General features: G+C 45.3%; 1 protein-coding gene across 1 annotated transcript in view; it reads right to left on the bottom strand.

Annotated features, from left to right (window-relative positions):
* ASTN2 (astrotactin 2) overlaps positions 1-4462 on the bottom strand; it is a 668315-nt gene extending 663853 nt beyond the window's left edge. Inside the window, exon 1 of the mRNA XM_084821224.1 lies at positions 4277-4462. Coding sequence (XP_084677350.1) covers positions 4277-4462 — 186 coding nt within the window. The remainder of the gene's footprint in view (positions 1-4276) is intronic.
* Between the last annotated feature and the right edge of the window lie 17316 nt (positions 4463-21778).

The following is a 21778-nucleotide window of genomic DNA, read 5'->3' on the forward strand; positions in this document are numbered from 1 at the left end:
GACAGGGGTGGGCAAACTTCAGGCTTGTTTTTTGTTCTGCACTTAAACAAGGAAGTCAGAGTCAGACACAAAATAGTGTCTTGGGGGGAAGAGTCAATTACCTATCACCAATTATGAAACATACACAGGAATATATACATGAAAGTTACCAGAGATCAGGGATTCTAACACCACACTCTCAAACTGGTGAGCAGAGTGGAATAAAAGACCTTGGAAGATGTTTTTTTCCCCCCTTGCAATTTTACTTGCTCCCATTAAAGTACTAACCAGAGAGTTCTGAATAGCCTAGAGAGCTATTGGGCGATATATATTTGGAGTCAAAAATACTTGGAAATTTACTGAAAATCACCCAGACATCCACCAGGAGATCCCAATCTACCTTCTGCCCACCCCTGCTCTAGGATATGAGACACTGTGTGGACAATTCTGAAGTATTACTAATTGGTCCTCCTGGGCAGAAAGAGTGAGACAGAGTGCTTTTTTGGCAGCCTGCTATACTGCCACACTCAGTTTAGAGTAAAACATTCCTCTCCCGTTGCCCCAAATTCATCACTCTTGTTTTCAGATTGTATGTTGGGAGGGGGATTTTGATGGCAGAGATGTGAACTGGAGTGAAGTGTGACATGCTCTATGTAGTAGAACTGCCCTTAAAGATGGCCCAGAAGCTTCAGTTGGCTCAGAATGTGGCAGCAAGAATCATAGGGATGGCAGAGAATTCCACCACGGATTTCAGTGAGGCTGACCCACGGGACGAGGCTTACCTGGGGTGGATGTTCTGGACAGCGGCGGCTCTGGCGGTGGCTCCGGTGGCGGCTGGTCTTTCGACCAGCTGCTGCGGCTGCCATTTGCACCTTGGTCTTGCATCTTTCTGCCACAGCAAGCCAATAATAAAAAATAAAAAACAGCGTACACAAATGGCAGCCGCGATGGCGGCCGCCATTTGCGTTCCCTATTTTTTGCCGTTTTAGTCTACATAAATATTTACGTAAGCTATTATGGCAAAAAATAAAGGAACGCAAATGGCACCCACTACGCTATTTGCGTTCCCCTTTTTTTTCACCGTAATAGCCTACTTAAATATTTACATAGGCTAAAACGGTGAAAAATAGGGAACGCAAATGGCGGCCGCTGTAGCCACCGCCATTTGCATACGCTGTGGGTTTTTTTTTGTTTTTTTGGGGGGTTGCCGTGATAGGCTACATAAATACTTACGTAGTCTATCATGGCAGCCTGGCTGGATGCAAATGGCACCTGCCATTTGCGTCCGTAGCAGCCCGTCCGTGGCCGGAAATCCAGCTGCGGACGGCCCTGGCCGGCTGCTCCGCGGAACCGCCATGGAGCAGAGCCTGCCAGGCAGGATTCCAGGGGGGAGGCCTGGATCGCCTCCCCCCCCGTTGAGGATTCCGGGGGGAGGGACAGAGCGCCTCCCCCGCACCACAAAATATTCCGCAAAAAGGTAAGTGACTTTCGTACATCCCTAAAGAATCCTCCTAGGAGCTAGGTGTCAGAAATGGATGGTCCTTTCCCTTCGCAATCAACACCACAATAGACAAAGCTTCAGGCCAATACGACTTTATTTTGCTAGTGCCTAGTCTCTCTACAAATGCAGATTCAAGGAAAACTCTCAGGCTGCCCCCAGGCAGCTCATCAATGATCTCTAAGCAGAGGAGATGAACCAGAGGAGATGAACCAGGTTAGAGAAGTTGCCAGCAGTTTGAGTATGAATTTGATGGCCAAGCTTGCTTTGAAGTGATGCTCATCCCTTAGGGTGGGTCCCTCCTACGTTGGTTTCCAAGAGTGGCTATCTGGGTGGAGTGTCTGAGCCCAGCCCCTAACTTTTCCCACTTTGCATCGTGCCCTAGTGTCTCTCAAGTATTGCCCCTCCTCCTCCTCCTCTGAAACTTGCATTCTCACAGTGGAGGGGCGGGGCAGGGACTCAGTCTGGGCCATCTGTTGGTCAAGGTCTTGGGGGGACTCTCTTCCAGCATTTTGACTCACTAGGGAGGGTCCCTCCCGCAGCTGGCTCACTAGGGAAGGCTCCTCCCTGGCCTCTGATCTAGCTGCTGCTTCAACTCTGATCCAGAATCGGAGCTGTCAGACATCTCAAAGTGCTTAGACTCATCTCTGACACTTGGCAGCCCAAACCTCACATCCATTCTGCACCAGCAACACTGGCTTGCCTATTCGTTTCCAGGTCCAGCTTAAGCTGCAGATATTAGCCTTCAAATTCCTAAATGGTTTGGGGCCAGGCTTTCTCAAGGTCAGGACTGCCTACACCCATATGTACCTGCTCATACCTTATGATTGGCATCTGAGGCCCTGCTCTTTGGTCTACTGGTGACAGCTATTAGGTTGATGACTACCAGGGACAAGGGGCTTTTCTGTGGTGGTGTCAGGTTCCCAGTGGACATGCCTGACCCAGGCCAGGGTGACTCATCGGATGATGATTCTGAGGCCACAGAGTCCAACAACCCTGCGCATCATCCTGACACTGGCACTCCTAGCACCTCCAAAGAGTACTCATGCACACTGAAGGACCCCTGCTTGAGGTCCCTGAGGACCATACATCCCCCCAAAGAATCTGAAGAGAAGGCCAGGCATCCGCATGAACGGGACACGTCATCTCACATCTTTGGAATGTCCTCCCCAGGGAGATACACATGCCCCCCTCTTTGCTGGCTTTTAGGAGAACCCTAAAAGTGTTGTTTTTGTTGTTTAATTCCAGTTTGTTTTTCAGTGATTTTATTGCACTGTGTTTTAATAACAGTATTATCTGCTGCTATTATCTTCATGCTAGTGATGTGTGTTTGTATTGTTTTAATAGCTTGTAATTTTATTGTATTGTTGTTTTACCAATTGGTTTGTAAGCCTCTTTGGAAGAGTGACTACTCGGAAAAGTGGGTTAAAAATCAATCAAATAAATAAAAATAAAGTGCGAGGCGAGCTTACGGAGCAGTGGCAACTGCAGTCTTAGCTGCTGTTGGGCGGTTCTCTTTTACTTTTTGCTTTACTCATAAGGCTCCATAATAGAAACCAAGAGGCACTGCTCTCACTCCTGTTTGGCTTCATGAAACGGGGAAAGGGAAATGGTTACTCTGGAGTCTGGTGGGTAAAACATAAATGGTGGCCATAAATGGCAGCAATGGCAATGAAAAAGGTGAGCAGAGCCCCTGCGTTAGAATCAAAAACAAAAGAACAAAAAGAACGTTCATCTCAGCTCTCACTAAAGACAAGGAACTATGATGGAGAAGCTCCTTTTATTCTCACAACAGGAGAGAAAAGCAACAGAAGAACAGTAGCTTAATCCCCGCTGCAGAGGCTGTGCAAGCAGTACAGTAGCAATTCACGGCTAAAGTTAATATGGGAATCAATTACTGCTGCTCGGAATGGTCATCCCAAAAGCTACACATCATGAGCTACGCATCTTCCGTAGGTGAGCAGAGTGCAGACAACACCTGCATCCCTCCCCCCTTGCCTTCACTCTGAAGAACACCCATCAAAATAGGCTACTATTTTGGAACCCTCTCTCTCTGCTCAATCCCAGAAAGTCTGCACAGCAGTAAGCCACGTCTGAAGAAAGCCGTAACAATGAAAAGCCTTGAAGTGATAACACTTCGATACTCAGGATGATATAACAACAGATGTGTTGCTTTTTTTTCGGAAAGAGAACAGCAAGAATTGCTGTGTGGCTGACACCCGCTTGATGGGCGGCTGGGCGCGATCAAACTTTTGAAAGCATCAAGACATCAGCTGTCCCATCACCTTGTCTGTATCTGACTCAATATACCACAGGAAAGGGACACTCTTGACAGCACTGAAGTCTTCAATTCACAGAGCTTGAGTTATAAGAATACTTCACAACAAAGGAATGCTGAAGGTGTCCCATTTGTCATCTACCACCCTTGCCCTAGAGAGAACATTCCCCCAAACTCCTCCAGGGCACACTTTGTTTCTCTTGACAAATAATTCGAAAGGAAATTTGGCTACATAATACCCAGAGGTTAGGGCTAACCCGAGGCTTTTAAGAGTGATGGAGTTCACACACAGAGATACTCAAGACAAATCCACTTTCAAGAAAAACATCACCAATCCCACCGCAAAGGAACTTCCTTTTAGAAAGTGCTTAACTGGATTCTCCCCCCCCCCTCTCTTTTTGTTTTTTGTTTTGAGAGGGTTGGTGTGAGAAAACGGATACATTCGACCATGCAGGCAGCAGCTTGGCACACAATTTTGATCACCGCCCTCGGGCGGCCGAGGGGAGGAGGACATCACTCACCATGACGGAGATGTGAAGAATGTGCAGCTGCTCTTCCACGATCTCGGAAGGCTCCTGCAGGGTTGGTGGCGTGGCCCGGGAGAGCTGCTCAGCACTGCTCATGGAAACGTGGAAGTAGAGGGTGCCGTTTTCCAGCCACTGCTGCTTCCAGTGCACCAAGGAAATGTCAGACACTGTTCCTGACATCTCTGCAAGGACAGAAATATATTCATTTTTTTTTTATTACATTTATATCCTGGCTTTTTTCCACTTTAAGGAACCCAAGGCAGCGTACATAATCCTCCTCCTCTCCATTTTATCCTCACCACAACAACCCTGTGAGGGAGTTTGGGCTAAGAGTCTGTGACTGGCCCAAAGTCACCCAGTGAGCTTCCGTGGCCAAGTGGGGACTAGAACCCGGATCTCCCAGCTCCCAGTCCAGCACTCTCGCCACTACACCACACCAGCTCTCTTTGTTTCTGTTTAGTATTTGCATAGCATTGAAATCACTTATTTGTTATCTCACAGCAATCCTCATGCCCAACTATAACCAAACTTAAAGCTCATGTAACTCCCTGCCTTTGGAGATCAGGCAGGCACCAATGTTGTCTTCCTTCCAGCACTTCCTGAAGACATTGCTGTTTCGAGAGGCCTTCCTTGAGTGATCAGCCATGGTGTATTAAATTTGCCCTTATTAGAACTTGTCTTTTAAAAGATGTTTTAGCTGTTTTTACATGGTGTTTAATTCTGTTCTCTTTGCTACACAAATATTGTAAATAAACACATGTAATTGCATTTGCTGTTGTCCTTCCCTTCCTTATCCTTCCCTCTCCCTCAGTGTTCTCCTCTGTGTCTGTTTTAGATTGTAAGCTCCTAGGGGAAAGGGGACTGTCTACCTTGCCTCTGTAGCTCAGTAAGGCCTCATGTACATAAGAACATAAGAAGAGCCATGCTGGATCAGACCAAGGGTACATCTAGTCCAGAATTCTGTTCATACAGTGGCCAACTAGCTGTTGACTGGGAACCCACAAGCAGGGAACGAGCACAACATCACCCTCCCACCCATGTTCCCCAACAACAGGTGTACGTAGGCTCACTGCCTCTGGAACTGGAGGTACCATAGAGGCATCAGGACTAGTAGCCATTGATAGGCTTTTCCTCCAGGGATTTGTCCAACCCCCTTTTAAAGCCATCCAAATTGGTGGCCATCACTACATCCTATGGTAGTGAATTCCATTGTTTAACTATGTGGTGTGTGAAGAAGAAGTCCTTCCTTTTATCTGCCCTGAATCTCCCACCAATCAGCTTCATAGGATGACCCTGGATTCTAGTATTTTGAGAGAGGGAGAAAAATGTCTCCGTATCCACATTCTCCACACTAGGCAACATTTTGTAGACCTCTATCAGGTCTCCTCTTTTTTCCAAGCTCAACAATCCCAGCTGTTGTAACCTTCCCTCCTTGGGGAGATGCTCCAGCCCCTTGATCATTTTAGTTGCCCTTTTCTGCATTTTTTCTAGCCCTACAGTATCTTTTTTAGGAGTGGTGACCAGTGTAACTGGAAACAGTATTCCAAGAGTGGCTGCACCATACATTTGTATAGGGGCAGATGGGCAGTATGATATTGGCAGTTTTATTCTCTTTTGAAAATAATTTTTATTCTATTTTTATCTTTATAAATGAAATAAACCAGCAACAACCTAATCAGTGTCTACAGATTCCCAATAATACAGTATTCTTACGAGGACACAGCAATAACAAAAAAGAGGGGGGAAATGGCAGTATGATATTGGCAGTTTTATTCTCAATTCCTTTTCTAATTATGCCTAACATGGACTTTGCCTTTTTTACAGCAGCCACACACCAGGTTGAGATCTTCATTGAGCTGTCCACCACAACCCCAAAATCTCTTTCCTGGTCAGTCACTGCTAGCTCAGATCTCATCAGGCTATACTTCAAGTTGGGATTTTTTTTTTTTGCCCTAACGTGCATCACGATACGCTTGCTTACACTGAAGCGCATTTGCCATTTAGATGGTCCCATTCTCCCAGTTTGGAGAGATCCTTTTGGAGCTCTTCACAATCCCTTTTTGTTTTAAATCCTAAATAATTTGTTGTCATTACCCTAAATAATTTGTTGTCATCTGCAAACTTGGCCACTTCACTACTCACTCCTAATTTCAGATCCTTTATGAACATTGCTAGTGTGTCATAAATATTAATCATAATCATCAAAACTGAGATGATTTGGACCAGGGACTTCCTGCTCATGCTCTTCATTACTGTGCTAAAGATCATTCACAATAATGTCATCTCATTAATCCTGAACCCCAGCAGCCACTTTCTAGGAACAAGTCAGGAGTCCCGCTCTTTCTTTGGCCCGCCCAGTTCAGACATAACAGGAAGCCATGGCAGCTTGCCTACACCAGGGTAGGGAAGCTGATGTCCCCAAGATATTTTGAACTACAACTCCCATCAGCCCCATCCAGCATGGCCAATTGTTGAGAAGTATGGGAGTTTTGATCAAAAACATCTGGAGAGCACCACGTTGCCTACCTCTACACTAGATGATCGAGCTGTGGCAAACCTCAGGCTCCCATGCTGACCCTGCTCTCTTTCACAGCTGCAAGGAGATTGGAAGCCTTTCTTTCTGACTTTAAACAAGCCATAGTTTCCTGTGATATCCAAACACAGGGCACTGTGGTTTGTTCAAACTCTAGTTCGTGAGAATAAAAAGATCGAACAGTGATTTCTGATCTCAGCTGGTTCTCGCTAACTGGAGTTTAAACAAATCAGTTTCCTGAATTTTGACAGCAAGGAGAATTGTGGTTTGTTTCAAATCAGAAATGGATCTCCTCCTTGTAGCCATGAAAGAGGAGGAAAGGGGAGGGAGAGTGCAAAAGCACAAGTCTCTCTGCAGCTCATTCATGGTATCTGAGTTTTATCTTTAGAACTGAGTTGCAGTCTTGTAGGTGGGTTTGTGACCCTGAGGAAGTTACTCGCATTTCAGATTATTTAATCAAATGTAAGCATAAGCATGTAGTCTAGTTTATCTCAGAAATACCTTTTGATGAATACACATGCAAACACAGCAAACAACAAATAATATCCAATCAAAACTTCTATAAACAAGGCCAATGCCACAACACTCAACCAGCTTAACTTCAGCTACCAAAAGATCAAACAGAAAGACCCTACACCATTTCTGAAAGATGCTCAGGAACATCGGCAAACGAGCAGTTATGTACATCTTCACTGTTGTTAACAGGGCTTGCTGATGGCTTCATAATTAAGGTCTGCAGCAGGAGTTCTTGGAGAAATCATAGCCAGAGACTACAAACTTCAATATTTAAAAACTGTGCTCAAGAGCCCATATGCCCTGCTGCTGAACAATACAGGCTTTCTGCTGCATAAAAGTCCATGCTCCTTTCAGCAACCCCCAGCACAGATTCTCCATTTTGCAATATAGAAAAGATTTTACAACTCTAGCTGTCATGAGTTTAAGCTGGTGGAACAGATGTGGACTTGCAAAGCAGGACCCATCTAAAATGTGAAACACTTTGCATAGGGCTTCGCTTACCTGTCCATCAGACTTCTCTTTTCTCCCCTTCCCCACTCACAAAACACCCCCTGTTCTACAGATGACTGAATACCTAGCTGCTGTTTTCCCTCTTGATGGAGACAAGGTTAAACCATTATTGCAAACTCCTTTACTCAGCACTTTGCTAATTATTCTATTGACATATCCAAGACAGAGGTATTGCCACTTGAATCCCGAACGAGGACAGTTAGTGGCCCAGGGCGCTCATTATCCACACAACGAGAGTGCACACTCGTTCTTGTCTAACGGTCATATCTGAATACCTCAGGAAAATCGAGAAATAAATCTTTATTAACAATATGTAAGTTATTATTTTTTTTAAAAAAGTGGGTGCTGCAACTTCAGTGTTGCCTGAAAGCTGTGCCTCCTATTCTGGAATACTTTCCCCTTTGGGGAGGAACCATCACTCAGTGGTAGAGCATATGCTTGGCTTGCAGAAGGTCCCTGGAAGGTGATTGGATAGACCTCTGCCAGAGAACCTGGAGAAGACAACTGTGGGAATCACAGAATCATGGAATCATAGAATAGTAGGGTTGGAAGGGGCCTATAAGACCACCTAGTCTAACCCCCTGCTCAATGCAGGAATCCAAGTCAAAGCATCCCTGACAGGTGGCTGTCCAGCTTCATCTTGAATGCCTCCAATGCAGGAGAGCCCACCACCTCCCTAGGTAATTGGTTCCATTGTCATCTTGCTCTAACAGTCAGGACGTTTTTCCTGATGTTCAGCCGGAATCTGGCTTCCTGTCACTTGATCCCACAATTCCGTGTCCTGCACTTTGGGATGATGGAGAAGAGATCCTGGCCTTCCTCTCTGGGACAACCTTTCAAGTACTCGAAGAGCACTATCCTATCTCCCCCTGGTCTTCTCCTCTCAAGGCTAAACATGCCCAGTTCTTTCAGTCTCTATAGGGCTTTGTTTCCAGTCCCCTGATCATCTCCGTTGCCCTCCTCTGAACCTTTTCCAGCTTGTCTGCATCCTTCTAAAAGTGTGGTGCCCAGAACTGGACACAGTACTTAAGACGAGGCCTAACCAGTGCTGAGTAGAGGGGAACAACAAGTACTTCAGACGCTAGACAGACACACAACCTGACGTGGTTCAAGGCAGTTTCCTATGTTCCTATGAAACACAGGCATGGAGGCTGGCTGTCGACGAGGCCTTGGCACATGTTCAGGAACAGCCTCTTCTCCAGCCAGCTGTCCTAGGTGGTCAGGAGGGGAAAAAATCATTTCTGGCTCATCCATTTTTATTTTGATATATTTGTACCCTGTTTTTTAATAGAGGTGAACAGGATCTAATCTACATGATCCAAAATGAAATTCTTACGTTTACTAGGCTCCGCTCCATAGTAGCCAGGAACCAGAGAAGACCAAGGAAATGCTGCCCAAATAATATTCATGGCATGACATGTATAACAGAGTTGTTGTTGTGAGGATAAAATGGAGAGGAGGAGGATAATGTAAGCCGCCTTGGGTTCCTTGCAAGAGGAAAAAAGGCGGGATATAAATGCAATAAATAAATAAATAAATAAATATTCATGGCATGACATGGACAGCATGTTCTTTCCATTCCCAATACTACTGTTACATGTGATTTTATTGTAAAAAATCTTTTGTAAGCTGCTATGACAACCTTTGGGGGCTTTAAATGGGATATACACATTATAATAAAAGAAATAGTCCTTCATTTTAAGAAGAAAAAAAACCACATTGCTGCCCGACGGATCAGTATATCGTTTTAGTCATGCAGATGGTCCTAGGTTCAAACTTCAATCCCTTGGCATCTTTAGCCCTAATTCAAACACAAGGTTTCTCCTTCAGCATGTCCTAAAACATTGCTTGTTAATATGGTCAGGTTTGAACAAACATCAGCCTACACCCAGAAAGGTGTGGAGTCAAAAAAGCCAGCATTGCCAGATATATTCAGAACTTCTCTGTATGAAATTGTTGTTCCACTAAGTCCGTGCCGAATATCCACTTGTTTAACAAGGCCTTTCTTAGCAGCATCTTTCTGTCTCCAGCCTGTCTACTGACTCTCCTGCAAATTGTACTTTTCATTGCCACCTCCCTCCCGCTCCCCCCACTCTCCCTCCTCCCTGTTTTATACATTTAATATAGACTGCAAGCCCTGTGGGCAAGTGCTGAATTACTGCTGCTTTCTGTTCAGTGTCTAGAATGTGAACGATGCTAAACAAACATTAAATATTAATACTGATGGCAGTAGATGTTCGGCTCTGATATTGTGTACAAATTATGTAAAACTATCAAGCAGTACATGCAAGATGGAGACACGGAATATCTGGCTGAGTTATGGTTTCTCAAATGCAGTCACAGCGGTGACAGAGCTAGCCTAGACCAAGACTGGAGACAGACGGGTTCAAATCCCCACTGAGTTCTGAAGCTCACCGGGGTGACGCGAGACATTCACTCTCCCTCAGCTTCACATGACTCACAGGTTATTGTGAGGATAAAATGGAGAGGAGGCAGAGGATAATGTAAGTCTCCTTGGGATCCTCGCAAGAGGAAAAACGGCGGGATATAAATGCAATAAATAAATAAGTAAATTAAATGTGTATTTTATCCCCCCCCCAAAAAAAATGTGTGCATGGGGGGCACTATGGGGCCACACCGCGCCCTTTGGAGGAAGGGCGGAAAAAAAATGGAATCAATGAAAGAAGAAAATAAGATGTAATGAGAACACAGGAGCAGATACTGCTGCATCTTTTCACCATCAAGGTTTGTGAACTATCTGATGCCTGTAATCATTACTTTTTCCATTGGTGGCCTTATTTCTGTGTGTGAGAGAAAGAGTGGCAGGAGAGGGGAGAGAGATTGTGCACAAATTAATTCTCAAAAGAAATTACAAGGAAGTAATTTTGGATTACTTTTGGAATCACAGATTTTGGCACAACTCTGTCTGTTTCAACTGGATGGAAACACTTTAGAAAAACATGGTTTGAGAATGAAGGAACGTGGAGGGCTCCTCTGATACATTCAGCATACATCCTTTAAGATCAGGGAATATTATATTATGAGTTCCCTCAATTCAGGGTAGAAATAGGATTATTTCTACATTTAAAAAAGCTTAATGGCAGAATACTACCATGGCTACCTTATGGAACAGAATTGTGAGTTCTGGGCCAGATGACGTCCATTAATATAGCTCAAAGCAAACTCTGAACTGTCTGTTTGCATCTTCCCTTGGGATACCAGCTTCACATCCCAGAGCACAGAAAAAACGAAACAAAAAACAAGCACTCTTCGGCTGCTAAGGCTCACAGACTAGCTATTACCTGCTGGATTCTGACAAGAAATCAAGAGGATTCAAGGTCAGCAAACCTACGTTTGTTGGAACAAGCTGTTAAAAGCAGCGGATAAATCTTCTTGGTCTTCCAACCTAATCACGGAATATAAATCAACGTCGTCCCCCCACCGCTGAATTCTGTCTGTGATCGTCTGGATCAGGGCAAAGCAACCACGTAGTTTAAATCTATAGTGTCCCTCAGAATACAGAGGTTTGATGTGCTAAAATGGTGCCTTCACTCCAGTACGACAGACTTTGGCTGCATCCCTACACACAATGACTTGGAAGAAAGTGCCATTGCACTCAGTAGGGATTACTCTGAGTAAACATGCTTAGGATTGGACTGTCAGATATATTTGGAAGACTATTTTCAGATGCGCTGCTTTATATACCGAGAAGGGCTTTTCTCCCTCGCTACAGTTCAAGACAATGGAAACAGCTGTATTAGCAGATCCCGTATGAAGAGAGACTGTGGCCACGTTCACACAAAACAATAAGCCAGGATTCCAGAGAATTCTAGCTAATCCCCAATCAAGCGCACCAAGGTACACTGCCCATTCACCATCACTTTGGCTCCTCCCACTACCAAGAGCATCTCCAGTAACACGGAATTCACTAGCCAGCAAAATCTTAATGTTGCGTCCAAATCGAACTCCTGGCTTGACACCCCAAACAAGCCAGGAATCCTAAGCCAACTTCAAATCCTGGTTTCAGACTCTGGCTTGTTAAGGGAGCAACAAACCAGGGAGCCACTAGTCTGAATGTAATGCTAAGTGTTTTCCTCCTGGTGAGCTCCTGGTTACTAGAGCTACTTTCACAGGAAGAAGTCAAGCGGGAGCAGTTGGACAGCATGCCAGGATTCTCTGGAATTCTAGCCTACCACTTCCTGCAAACGTGGCCTGTGTGTTTGTGAGACTAACAAGGTAGAAATATTAGACCAGGCATCCCCAATCCTGCCCCTGCCCCAGCCTCTGGGCTAAAAAAAACATTGAAAGAAATGTTAAAATAGCAGAAGGGGCAGAGAGCCACGTGGGCATCAACAGCTGTGTCCACAGCCACACTGGTGCCCACAGGAGCTACACAGCCCCCCCCCGATTGGAAAATGTAACTATTAAACTGTGCTGTCTCTGATGAAACAGGATGAAAACGGGTTTCTACCATTATCAGGACATTTAAGTTTTGCCCTATTACGAGGAAAACAGAGGCACTTATTCATTGCAAGGACCTTGGTATTTACCTAAAATGTAGCTATTATTTTACATCTGACCATCAGAACAAATTTTCTGACACTCAATGTAGTATATTAATGATCAGAGAGGCCCTTCTCATCTGCCCACCCATGAGAGCAGTCAGGTGGGTGATCACACATGAGAGGGCCTTCTCTGCAGTGGCCCCGCACCTTTGTAATAAGTTGCCATTGGAGGTCTGCCATGCTCCATCATTGCAGGCTTTTAAGAAGGTGCTGAAAACATATTATCATGGCCGTCTCTTAATATTATTGCTGACGTTGCTGTTTTGGATGTTGCTGTTGGTTTTATTGTTGGTTTTCATTGTTGCTTTTATTGCTATTCTACTGTGATTACGTTTTTATCACTTTTAATGTTTTAACTTTTTATGCATTTTATTGCTGTGCACCACCTGGGGAGGGGGCTTCTGAAAAGTGAAAAAAAGTGGCCCATTTAAATAAATAAATGAGGTACACTTCAGTGAAAAAGGCAAATCCCATGTTAAGGATTATTGGGGAACTTTAGATTATTATCCCTTCCATGTTGTCAGGGGGCCCTAGCCAGCCTCTTTCAGTCTACTCCAGTAGCCAACTCCAGACACAGACAAAGTATTCTTTTCAAGGCTTTATTCCATTTCCAACTTAATAACTCTATCACCAGCGACTAAGCTATGAACAGCAGAGTAATCTATGCCCCGGGTTGGAAACAGTTCGTCCCCATTTGAACGAGAAGCACTTGCAGACCCTGAACTTATGGCCTCCCCTTTTCCCTTGGGTCCTCTGGACGCGAACATCGCTTGCGTGCCAAACGGGCGCTATGCCTCCTTTCCGCGCCCTCCATAGCTCGTCGCTCTCTGCGTCTGTGTCGAGCATCCAGCCAGCCCTCCTCCCATGCTCTTTCACTCCCAGGACCACTATCTATCTCTGGAATGCTGGCAGGAGGAACCTCTGCCAGCTGCAGGGCCTGGGAGGGATGAGCACACTCTTCTCCCATGGATGGCTGTTTCTCCTCAGAATTAGAACTGCTCTGAGGTTCTATGGGCTCAGTGTCCACCCTGACAGATGTATGTGTGCTGGGAATGGGAGAATAGGAATGGCATTTTGAAGTGAAACATTTCTGTGGCAGAGCCCCCACTTTGCATGCAGAAAGTCCCAGGTTCGATCCCCGCCATCCCCAGGTAGGGCTGGAAAAAGTCCTGCTGGAAAAGCTGGAGAGCACTGCCAGTCAGTGTCGACCATACTGGGCATAGATGGACAGTTAGTCTGACTCAGTGTGAGGCAGCTTCCTATGTTCTTTCCGATGTTTCTATGAATTAATAATACTGTTCTACTCAGGCCTCATTGGGGACACACTATTCCTTTCCATAGACAAACTGATTCAGAGAAGAATGAAGGTAATACAGAACCAAAAAGGCTGATCTTATGAAGATAGTTTAAAGGTTTAATTACAAACAATTCCAACAAGAAAACAAGGTGATGACAACAGAAGAAGCCAATGTGGCTTCACAAAAAAGCTTAGAGATGACCTGGAAACAAAAAAGCACACATGTAGGAAGTGGAAGGAAGGCCAAGTAACAAAGGAAGAGTACAGACAGGTAGCACAGAACTGCAGGGATGGAGTCAGGAAAGCTAAAGCTGAGAATGAGCTGAGGTTAGCGAGGGATGCTAAAAGCAACAAAAAGGCTTTCTTCAGATACATGCATAGTAAAAGACAGAGGAAAGAAATGGTGGTTCAACTATTAAATAAGGATGACAAAATGATAACAGATGACAAAGAAAAGACAGAAGTGCTCAATTCCTACTTTGGCTCAGTCTTCTCACAAAAGAAGGTCTATGACCCCCCTGGCAAAGGTGAAGTACAGGCTGAAGGGGCAGGATTGCAGCTGGAGATCGAGAAGCATATGGTTACCTAATTTCTTTGAATGAGTTCAAATCTCCAGGGCCAGATGAACTGCATCCTAGATAGGGATGGACGAAAGTCCCTTACCTGGTCCCGCAGATTTTTTCAGGGGGGGGGAGGCGCTCCATTTCTCCCCCCGAAATTCTTGGCGGGTGGGGAGGTGCCCCGCCCCTCCCCACTGAAATTCTGGCCCGGGGGGAGGCGCCCCATTAGTAATTTGCTAATAAAAAAACAGCAGTCAGCAAGTTCAAGCTCTACAGACTTTTGTAATGGTCAATTGAGTAATGGTCAATTGAGGTAGAATTACTGGTCAATTGACCAGTAATGGTCAATTGAGGTAGAAAGGGGGTACCACAGTTTTGATGCTACTGTTGAAAAGACCCTGTCTGGGATAGACACCTACTGAAAATTAGATAGCAGAGACACACAGAGCTGGGTCTCTGGGGAAGCTCTTAATATATGGGTAGATTCATATGGGAGATGATGATGGATGTTGAGATTAAGGATGGCAGAGAAATCTGCCATGGACTCCAATGAGGCTGGATTCTTTAGAATCTGCCCCCCCGGAGTCCATGGCAGAACGGACTACTCCCCACCACCACCCAGCAAAATTCTCCCCGGATGGACCCTACCTGCTGCTGGCCGGTCCGGGTCCGTCCGCCACCCTGGTCTGCGGACGCAAATAGCGTCTGGCATAGCGGACGCCACTTGCATCCCTGCTTTAGCCGTGATAGGCTATGTAAATATTTTTTGGGGGTGTCCGCTATGCCATTTACATCGCTACTCTTTTCGTGATAGGCTACGTAAATATTTACGTAGCCTATCACAGCTAAAGCAGGGACGCAAATGGCGTCCCCTATGCTGGACGCCATTGGCATCCGCAGCCCGGCAGCAGACGGAAGTGCCATGGAGTGAAGCCAGCCAGGGAGAATTCCGGGGGGAGGGACGGATCACCTCCACGACCACCCCGCGCGCGCAGATGCCCCAAACCGGAACGGTGAGTTGGTTCGTACACCCCTACTTGAGATATCTTAGACCTAAATGTAGGAACAAAGTGCCTTCATAAACTGTGGGATTGCCTTCTGTTTTTGGGAAAGTCTGCACAAACATCTGCTCACATTGCTTTGGGTACAAAAATAACAAAAAATCACATTCTGAGCTAAGAGCAGAGAAGGACCCTGTGAAGGTTTGAGGCCTACAGAGGCAAAGGGAAAAATTTAGGGATGTTGGAGAATTCCACCACAGATCCCAGGGAGGCCGAATGCCAGTGCATTTGCCCCCCTGGAATCCATGGTCTAACGAAGCTCCCTACCCCACCACCCCGTGAAATGGGCCTGGAATGGAGCTTACCTTTGTCAGACGCTCCGGTGCTCCTCGAATGGCGGCCACATCTGTGGCCGCCATTTGCCTCTTTCAAAAAGCCGTGATAGGCTACGTAAGTATTTACGTGGCCTATCACGGCTAACACAGGGATGCCATTTCCATCCCTGCGAAGGCTGTGATAGGCTACGTAAATATATACGTAGCCTATCACGGCAATAGGAAGGAACGCAAATGGCAGCCGCTGTAGCCACCACCATTTGCGTCCATGTCTTTAGCCGTGATAGGCGGTGGCTACGGTGGCCACCATTTGCGTCCCTGTGCAGCCCAGCACCAGGATGTTCGGCTGCAGGCGGCCCTGGCCAGCAGCTCTGTGGAGTCACCACAGAGCGGAGCCGGCCAGGGAGGATTCTGGGGGGAAGGACGGAGCGCCTCTCCCCCCCACAGATTGCCCGGCATGGAGCCAGGTAAGAGTTTCATACATCCCTAGAAAAATTGTCAGACTTACAGTCCTGGAGTTTTCTGCTGGGAGGTGGTAACCCTGAGAGGAGTAGTTTCATTTCCCCAGTTAAGTTTCATTTCTTCAGGTTTGAAGCAGTACTTTTGGTTTTGAGGGAGGAGTAGGGATGTACGAATCCCTTACCTCATTCTGCGTTGGGGCATCTGCAGTGGGAAGAGGCACTCCGTCACTCCCCCTGGAATCCTCCCCGGCCAGCTCCACTCTGCAGCGATTCTGTGGAGCCACCGCCACCTCCGCCACCAGGTAGGCTCCGTCCCGGGGAGATTCCGTGTGGTGGCGGGGGAGATTGCCCCGTTCCACCACAGACACCAGGGGGCTGGATTCTAAAGAATCTGGCCTCACTGGAGTCCGTGGCAGAATTCTCCAACATCCCTAGGGAGCAGGGTATATAAAGAGAGCAAGAGAGCCAGTAAGAGCAGAGACAGCCAGAGCCTGAAATGAAAGCAGAGTCTGAAGAGTGAGCAGGAAGAAGGAGCCTAGAAAATTCTGAGGACAGCTAGGGTAAAGGAACTTGCATTTTGCAACTTTTACTTTCTTTTGTTGTTTTGTATCACTCAACTCTATTGTGTCAATACCGTTAGTTGTGATTTGCTTGCTTTAATTTATCAATAAACTGTTGTGGTTAAACCCTGTGTCTAGAGTGTCAGTCACCCCATGTCTACTGCCTAAACCCCATGTTACTGGGAAGGGAAAGTTTAAAATAAGGAAGGTGGGACTCTTAAGGAGGCAAGAGATCCTTAAGGAGTTGCTCAGGGGGTCCAGGTTATAAAGGGACCTTGACAAACCCACACTATGGCTTGAGCTTCCAGACCTAAAAGAGAAAAACCAGGGTTTTCAGCTGGTTATGTGCTTTGGTCTTCCAGTGGTTCAGTACTTAGCTTAAGTTCATCAGTTTACTCCTACCTCCATGGTGCAGTTTCTTGAGACACAACAATGTCCCTAACGATGGTTTAATGATTTACATTTTCAGACATTAGTACAAACTGCAGTTTACAAACTATCATCACCCATAACATGCTTGGGGGAGGGAGGAGATTGTAAGCAGTGAGGTCAGGGTGGAATGAAATGCGGAAAGTACAGACAGTGATAATTACAATAAAGCTTGTCAGAATCTGAACTATCTTCAATTATGATTTCAGTTTCTGGTTTGCTAGGTCCAAAAAAAAGCAACAACACAGTTTGTGGGCAGGTTCAGGTTCAGACATTAAGACACTCCATGGTCTAGCTAAAGCCTTCAAAGTTATGCCTGAATCCAGCCCCTGCATCAAGGTTTGTCAGCATCAAGGTAGAGGTTCTCCAGGCAGTGAATTTGGCTCCCGTCATTATTATCTTCCAGCTGGGCAAGAATGAATCAAATGCATCTCTTTTCTAGCTGAAAATGTGGACTGGCCATAGAAACAACAAAATGGAGGATGGAATATGTTCTCCCAGAGAGTTTTGACTTGTAGAGAAACTGATTCCTTGTTTTCCAACATAACCTTGCAAAACAGGAGAAGGTGGCAATAAACACAAAAAGCGGGAGAGTTCTGAACAGTGGGTCAAGTCTGGATCACCCAGCCAGGTACTGTGCACAGTATGATTTTGTTTTCATTATTTTCCTTTTGAAAAATGTGTGTTTATTTTAGTTCTCACAATAGGGAAACCATCCATAACCTTCTGCAACAAAACATTGAAAAAGCACTAAAGAGACCATACAAGCTACTAAAACAACAACAACACCTTTTATGGGGTATATAAGAGGTGAAATAACCAATGTCTGTATTTTTTTAGAAAGCAGAGAGAAAAACAAAAAAGAAACAATTCCAAAGAGCAAATATGGGATATAAATTGAGACAATACCCTGACGACAAATAGGATAACTTCAACGTTACTATTGTTTTTGAAATAGTTGCCTGTAATTTATAGCTGGGATGCCAGAGATGTAAAAGAGGACAGAGACATCTTCACCTTTTAGTTGTTGTGTAGAGGATTTCAGCAGGTGTAGCCTGTCATACAGCCTGCAATTGCTGAATTTCCTCTTCTACACAACTACTAACGGTACCTTGTGCACCTGGCCTTCCTATTTGTAGCTGAGGATAAAAATCAAGATTAGTGCTGTGTCAAACATTTCCCCCACATTTCTCCCAAAATTTCCCACATTCTACCAATTTGATAGAAAAGAAATTGCTTTTGAAAAGAAATTCAAAGGAGGGGGAATTTCAGATAAATTCTCCTGGGTTGGGTTTGGAGTTCTTGGGCTTACCTTACTTGTGAGGTGGCTGAGGATTGTGCGTGAGTGTCCTGTCTGTCATTGTACAGCAATCTCTGTGGCAGCCTGTAGCCTCCTCGGCTTCCCACACTTCAGTTAAAGCCATCATGAGGAAGATGTCATGAGGCAATTCCTCCCATGGGGCTTTTTCAGTTCAGGAGGTGCAGCTGGCCTGGGAGGCTACAGAGCACTGGAAAGATGTGTATAGAATCATAGAATAGTAGGGTTGGAAGGGGCCTATATGATAATCGAGTCCAACCCCCTGCTCAGTGCAGGAATCTAAGTCAAAGCACCCCTGACAGATGGCTGTCCAGCCTCATCCTGTATACCTCCAGTGTGGGAGAGCCCACCGCCTCCCTAGGTAATCGGTTCCATTGTTGTCTTGCTCCAACAGTCAGGAGGTTTTTCCTGATGTTCAGCCAGAATCTGGCTTCCTGTAACTTGAGCCCATTATTCCATGTCCAGCACTCTGGGATGATCAAGAAGAGATCCTGGCCTTCCTCTCTGTGGCAACCTTTCAAGTCCTTGGAAGAGCGCTATCCTATCTCCCCTCAGTCTTCTCTTCTCAAGGCTAAACATACCCAGTTCTTTCAGTCTCTCTTAATAGGGCTTTGTTTCCAGCCCCCGATCATCTTTTCTGCCCTCCTCTGAACCCTCTCCAGCTTGTCTGCGTCCTTAAAGTGCGGTGCCCTGCACTTTCTTGTAATAGAGCAAGAAAACACACACAGCACTCCGGGCCACCCTGCAGTGATTAGGTAGGCTCAAAAAACTACCAAAAGAAATACAAAATTCTGCCTCATGGAAAAATGGAAGCCTCAACACAATTGATGCCGCTGCCACCTACAGAAGAAGTGCAGTAAACCAAAAGCCCTTAGGAAAAAAGAAAAAACCCGTGCTGTAAACCTTGCCAATGATGAGCCCTACCTGTGAGAAACTGTTGGAGAATTTCTCCTCCCCTAGGAGAAATGTGGTGAAATCCCCCCCCCCCGCGCCCATTTCTCTGTCCAGAAATAGCCTGGAGAATTTCGAGAGGCCATTTGCACACAGCTCTAATCAAAACACTTGCTGGAACTCCTGCAAATAATTGATAACATCGACAGTATAAGGACTTTCTAGGGAAAGATTTGGGACTTATTTATTATGGGGCAAGATGGAGTCATTGTCTCAGAAATATATGCTTCAACACTTTCCCTGCTTTGTGCATCCCAGGAAAATGTCACATCAGAATCCGTGTCCCTCATATGCTAGTGTTCTCTGTGCAAGAAATGTGTGAGAACTAGGCCCAACTAGGTCTCAGTGTTTTTTTTTGTTTGTTTGTTTTTTAAAGCATTAAAAATCCCCCAATATTAATTGGTTAAGTAGCGATATCATCAAAGTTTGGAATACATATCTGTCCATCTCATAATGCTCAGCTATATTATGAATTCAGTGTCATTTCCCCAGAAGCTTTTCTCCAGCTTGGGACATAAAATAAGATTCTAAACATGAACAGTCAGCAGTCCGGTTGACCAGGCTGCTTTGTAGCTGAATGTGCAAGAATTGCTTAATGTTAGTCTCTTGTTCTTACTGAGTTTTTCATGGATTGCTGTGAACTTCAACACCGGAGCCTGCACCCTGGCAACCTGTCCTCTGAGAAACTGTGAGTCCTCCGACCCTTATCCTCTCAAGAGAAAGCCTGTGTGATAGTATAGCCTGAGTGAGGGGGCTGGTCACACTCATAGTATGAGCTTCATGGCTGAGCAAGGATCTGATCCCTGTTCTCCCTGGTGTCCAGCCACTTCAATTATTCATGCTATTTACATGACCCCTTTCTACAAATGTCACCAAGGCAGTATGCAACAACTCAAATAAAACAATAATACATAAAACGCAATAAAAACGTATTAAAACATTAAAATAACATTAATGCCACTGTTGATAATTTAAATGGCCAAGTTGAAGAGATGGGTGTGCTGGTGGGGAAAGATGGGAGTGGTAGTCCAACACATCTAGAAGGCTCCAGTTTGGGGAAGACTGTGTCAAGATTAATCACCCTCCCATCCCTGGAATCAACACCACAGAGAAGAAGGCCAGGATCTCTTCTCGATCATTCCAGACTGCAGGACACGGAATTAATGGGCTCAAGTGACAGTAAGCCAGATTCCGGCTGAACATCAAGAAAAACGTCCTGACTGTTAGAGCAGTATGATGATGGAACCCATTACCTAGGGAGGTAGTGGGCTCTCCCACACTGGAGGCCTTCAAGACGAGGCTGGACAGCCACTTGTCAGGGATGCTTTGACTTGGATTCCTGCACTGAGCTGGGGGTTGACTTGATGGTCTTACAGGCCCTTTCCAACCTTACTATTCTATGATTCTATGAGACTCAGAGCTTCAATCTATTATGGCTTTATGATGCTAAAGACTAGCCTTTCTACAATGCAGATTCAAGGAAGCTCTCAGACTGCCCCAGGTTCTGAATGATTAATCTGAGATCTCTATTAGGGGAGATGAACTGGAGGTTAGTGAAGATGCTGGCAGTTTGCCTCTGACCACTCATAGTCAAACATGCCTTGCAGTAATGTCCCTCCCTTAGGGCAGCTCCCTTCTACATTGGCTTCGAACTAGCTATCCTGGTGGAGCATCTTAGTCCCATCCCTAACTCCTCCCACTTCGACTTCCGATGCCCTCTAGCATCTCTCAAGTCACACCCCTCTTCGTCCTCCTCCTCCTCAGAAACTTGAGTTCTTATGGTGGAGTGGAGAGGGGCAGTGACTCAGCTTGGGCCATCTGTTTGTCAAGGCCTTGGGAAGAATCTCTCCCAGCACCTTGGGACTCAGGGGAAAGTTCCTCCCCTGGACTAAGATCTAGCTGTTCCAATTCTGATTCAGAATCGGGTTGTCAGAAATCTCAAGGGGCTTAGGCTCATCCCGGACAGACTTTACTACACAAAACTGGCTCTCAGGAACATGGGCACTTGGGACACACATAATTTAATAGCAAGCTTGGGGGTGAGAAAGGAGGATTTATTTGCAAAGGGAGTGGGAGGCCATGGCATTTACACCTTCTAGCATCTTTAGAGGCTACTGTACATTTTTGGTTTTGTTTTTTTTTTTACAATGAGATGCTATAACGTTAGTCATTTAAACAGTTGAAAATAAAAAAAAAGTCCTTGCTCAATTGACCAACCAAATATTGCTCAAATATTTAAAGCTCTAATTTAGTAGAACTATAGCAGATATATGCTAATTGCAGAACCGCTAGTTAGCTATTATGAAACAAATTACATACTAAACTATAGTAATTAATTACTATAGCTAACTATGCTGTGCAAATATAAATGTGAACAATATTCATGAGATTGAACAGTTATTGGCTTTTATCCTAGAACTTTGGGGATAACCTAATTAAAAGTTTTGTTTAAAAGAAAAG

This window comes from Heloderma suspectum, chromosome 14, assembly GCF_057233095.1.
Source record: "Heloderma suspectum isolate Gila_16-S chromosome 14, 16-S_ref, whole genome shotgun sequence".
Classification (NCBI taxonomy): domain Eukaryota; kingdom Metazoa; phylum Chordata; class Lepidosauria; order Squamata; family Helodermatidae; genus Heloderma; species Heloderma suspectum.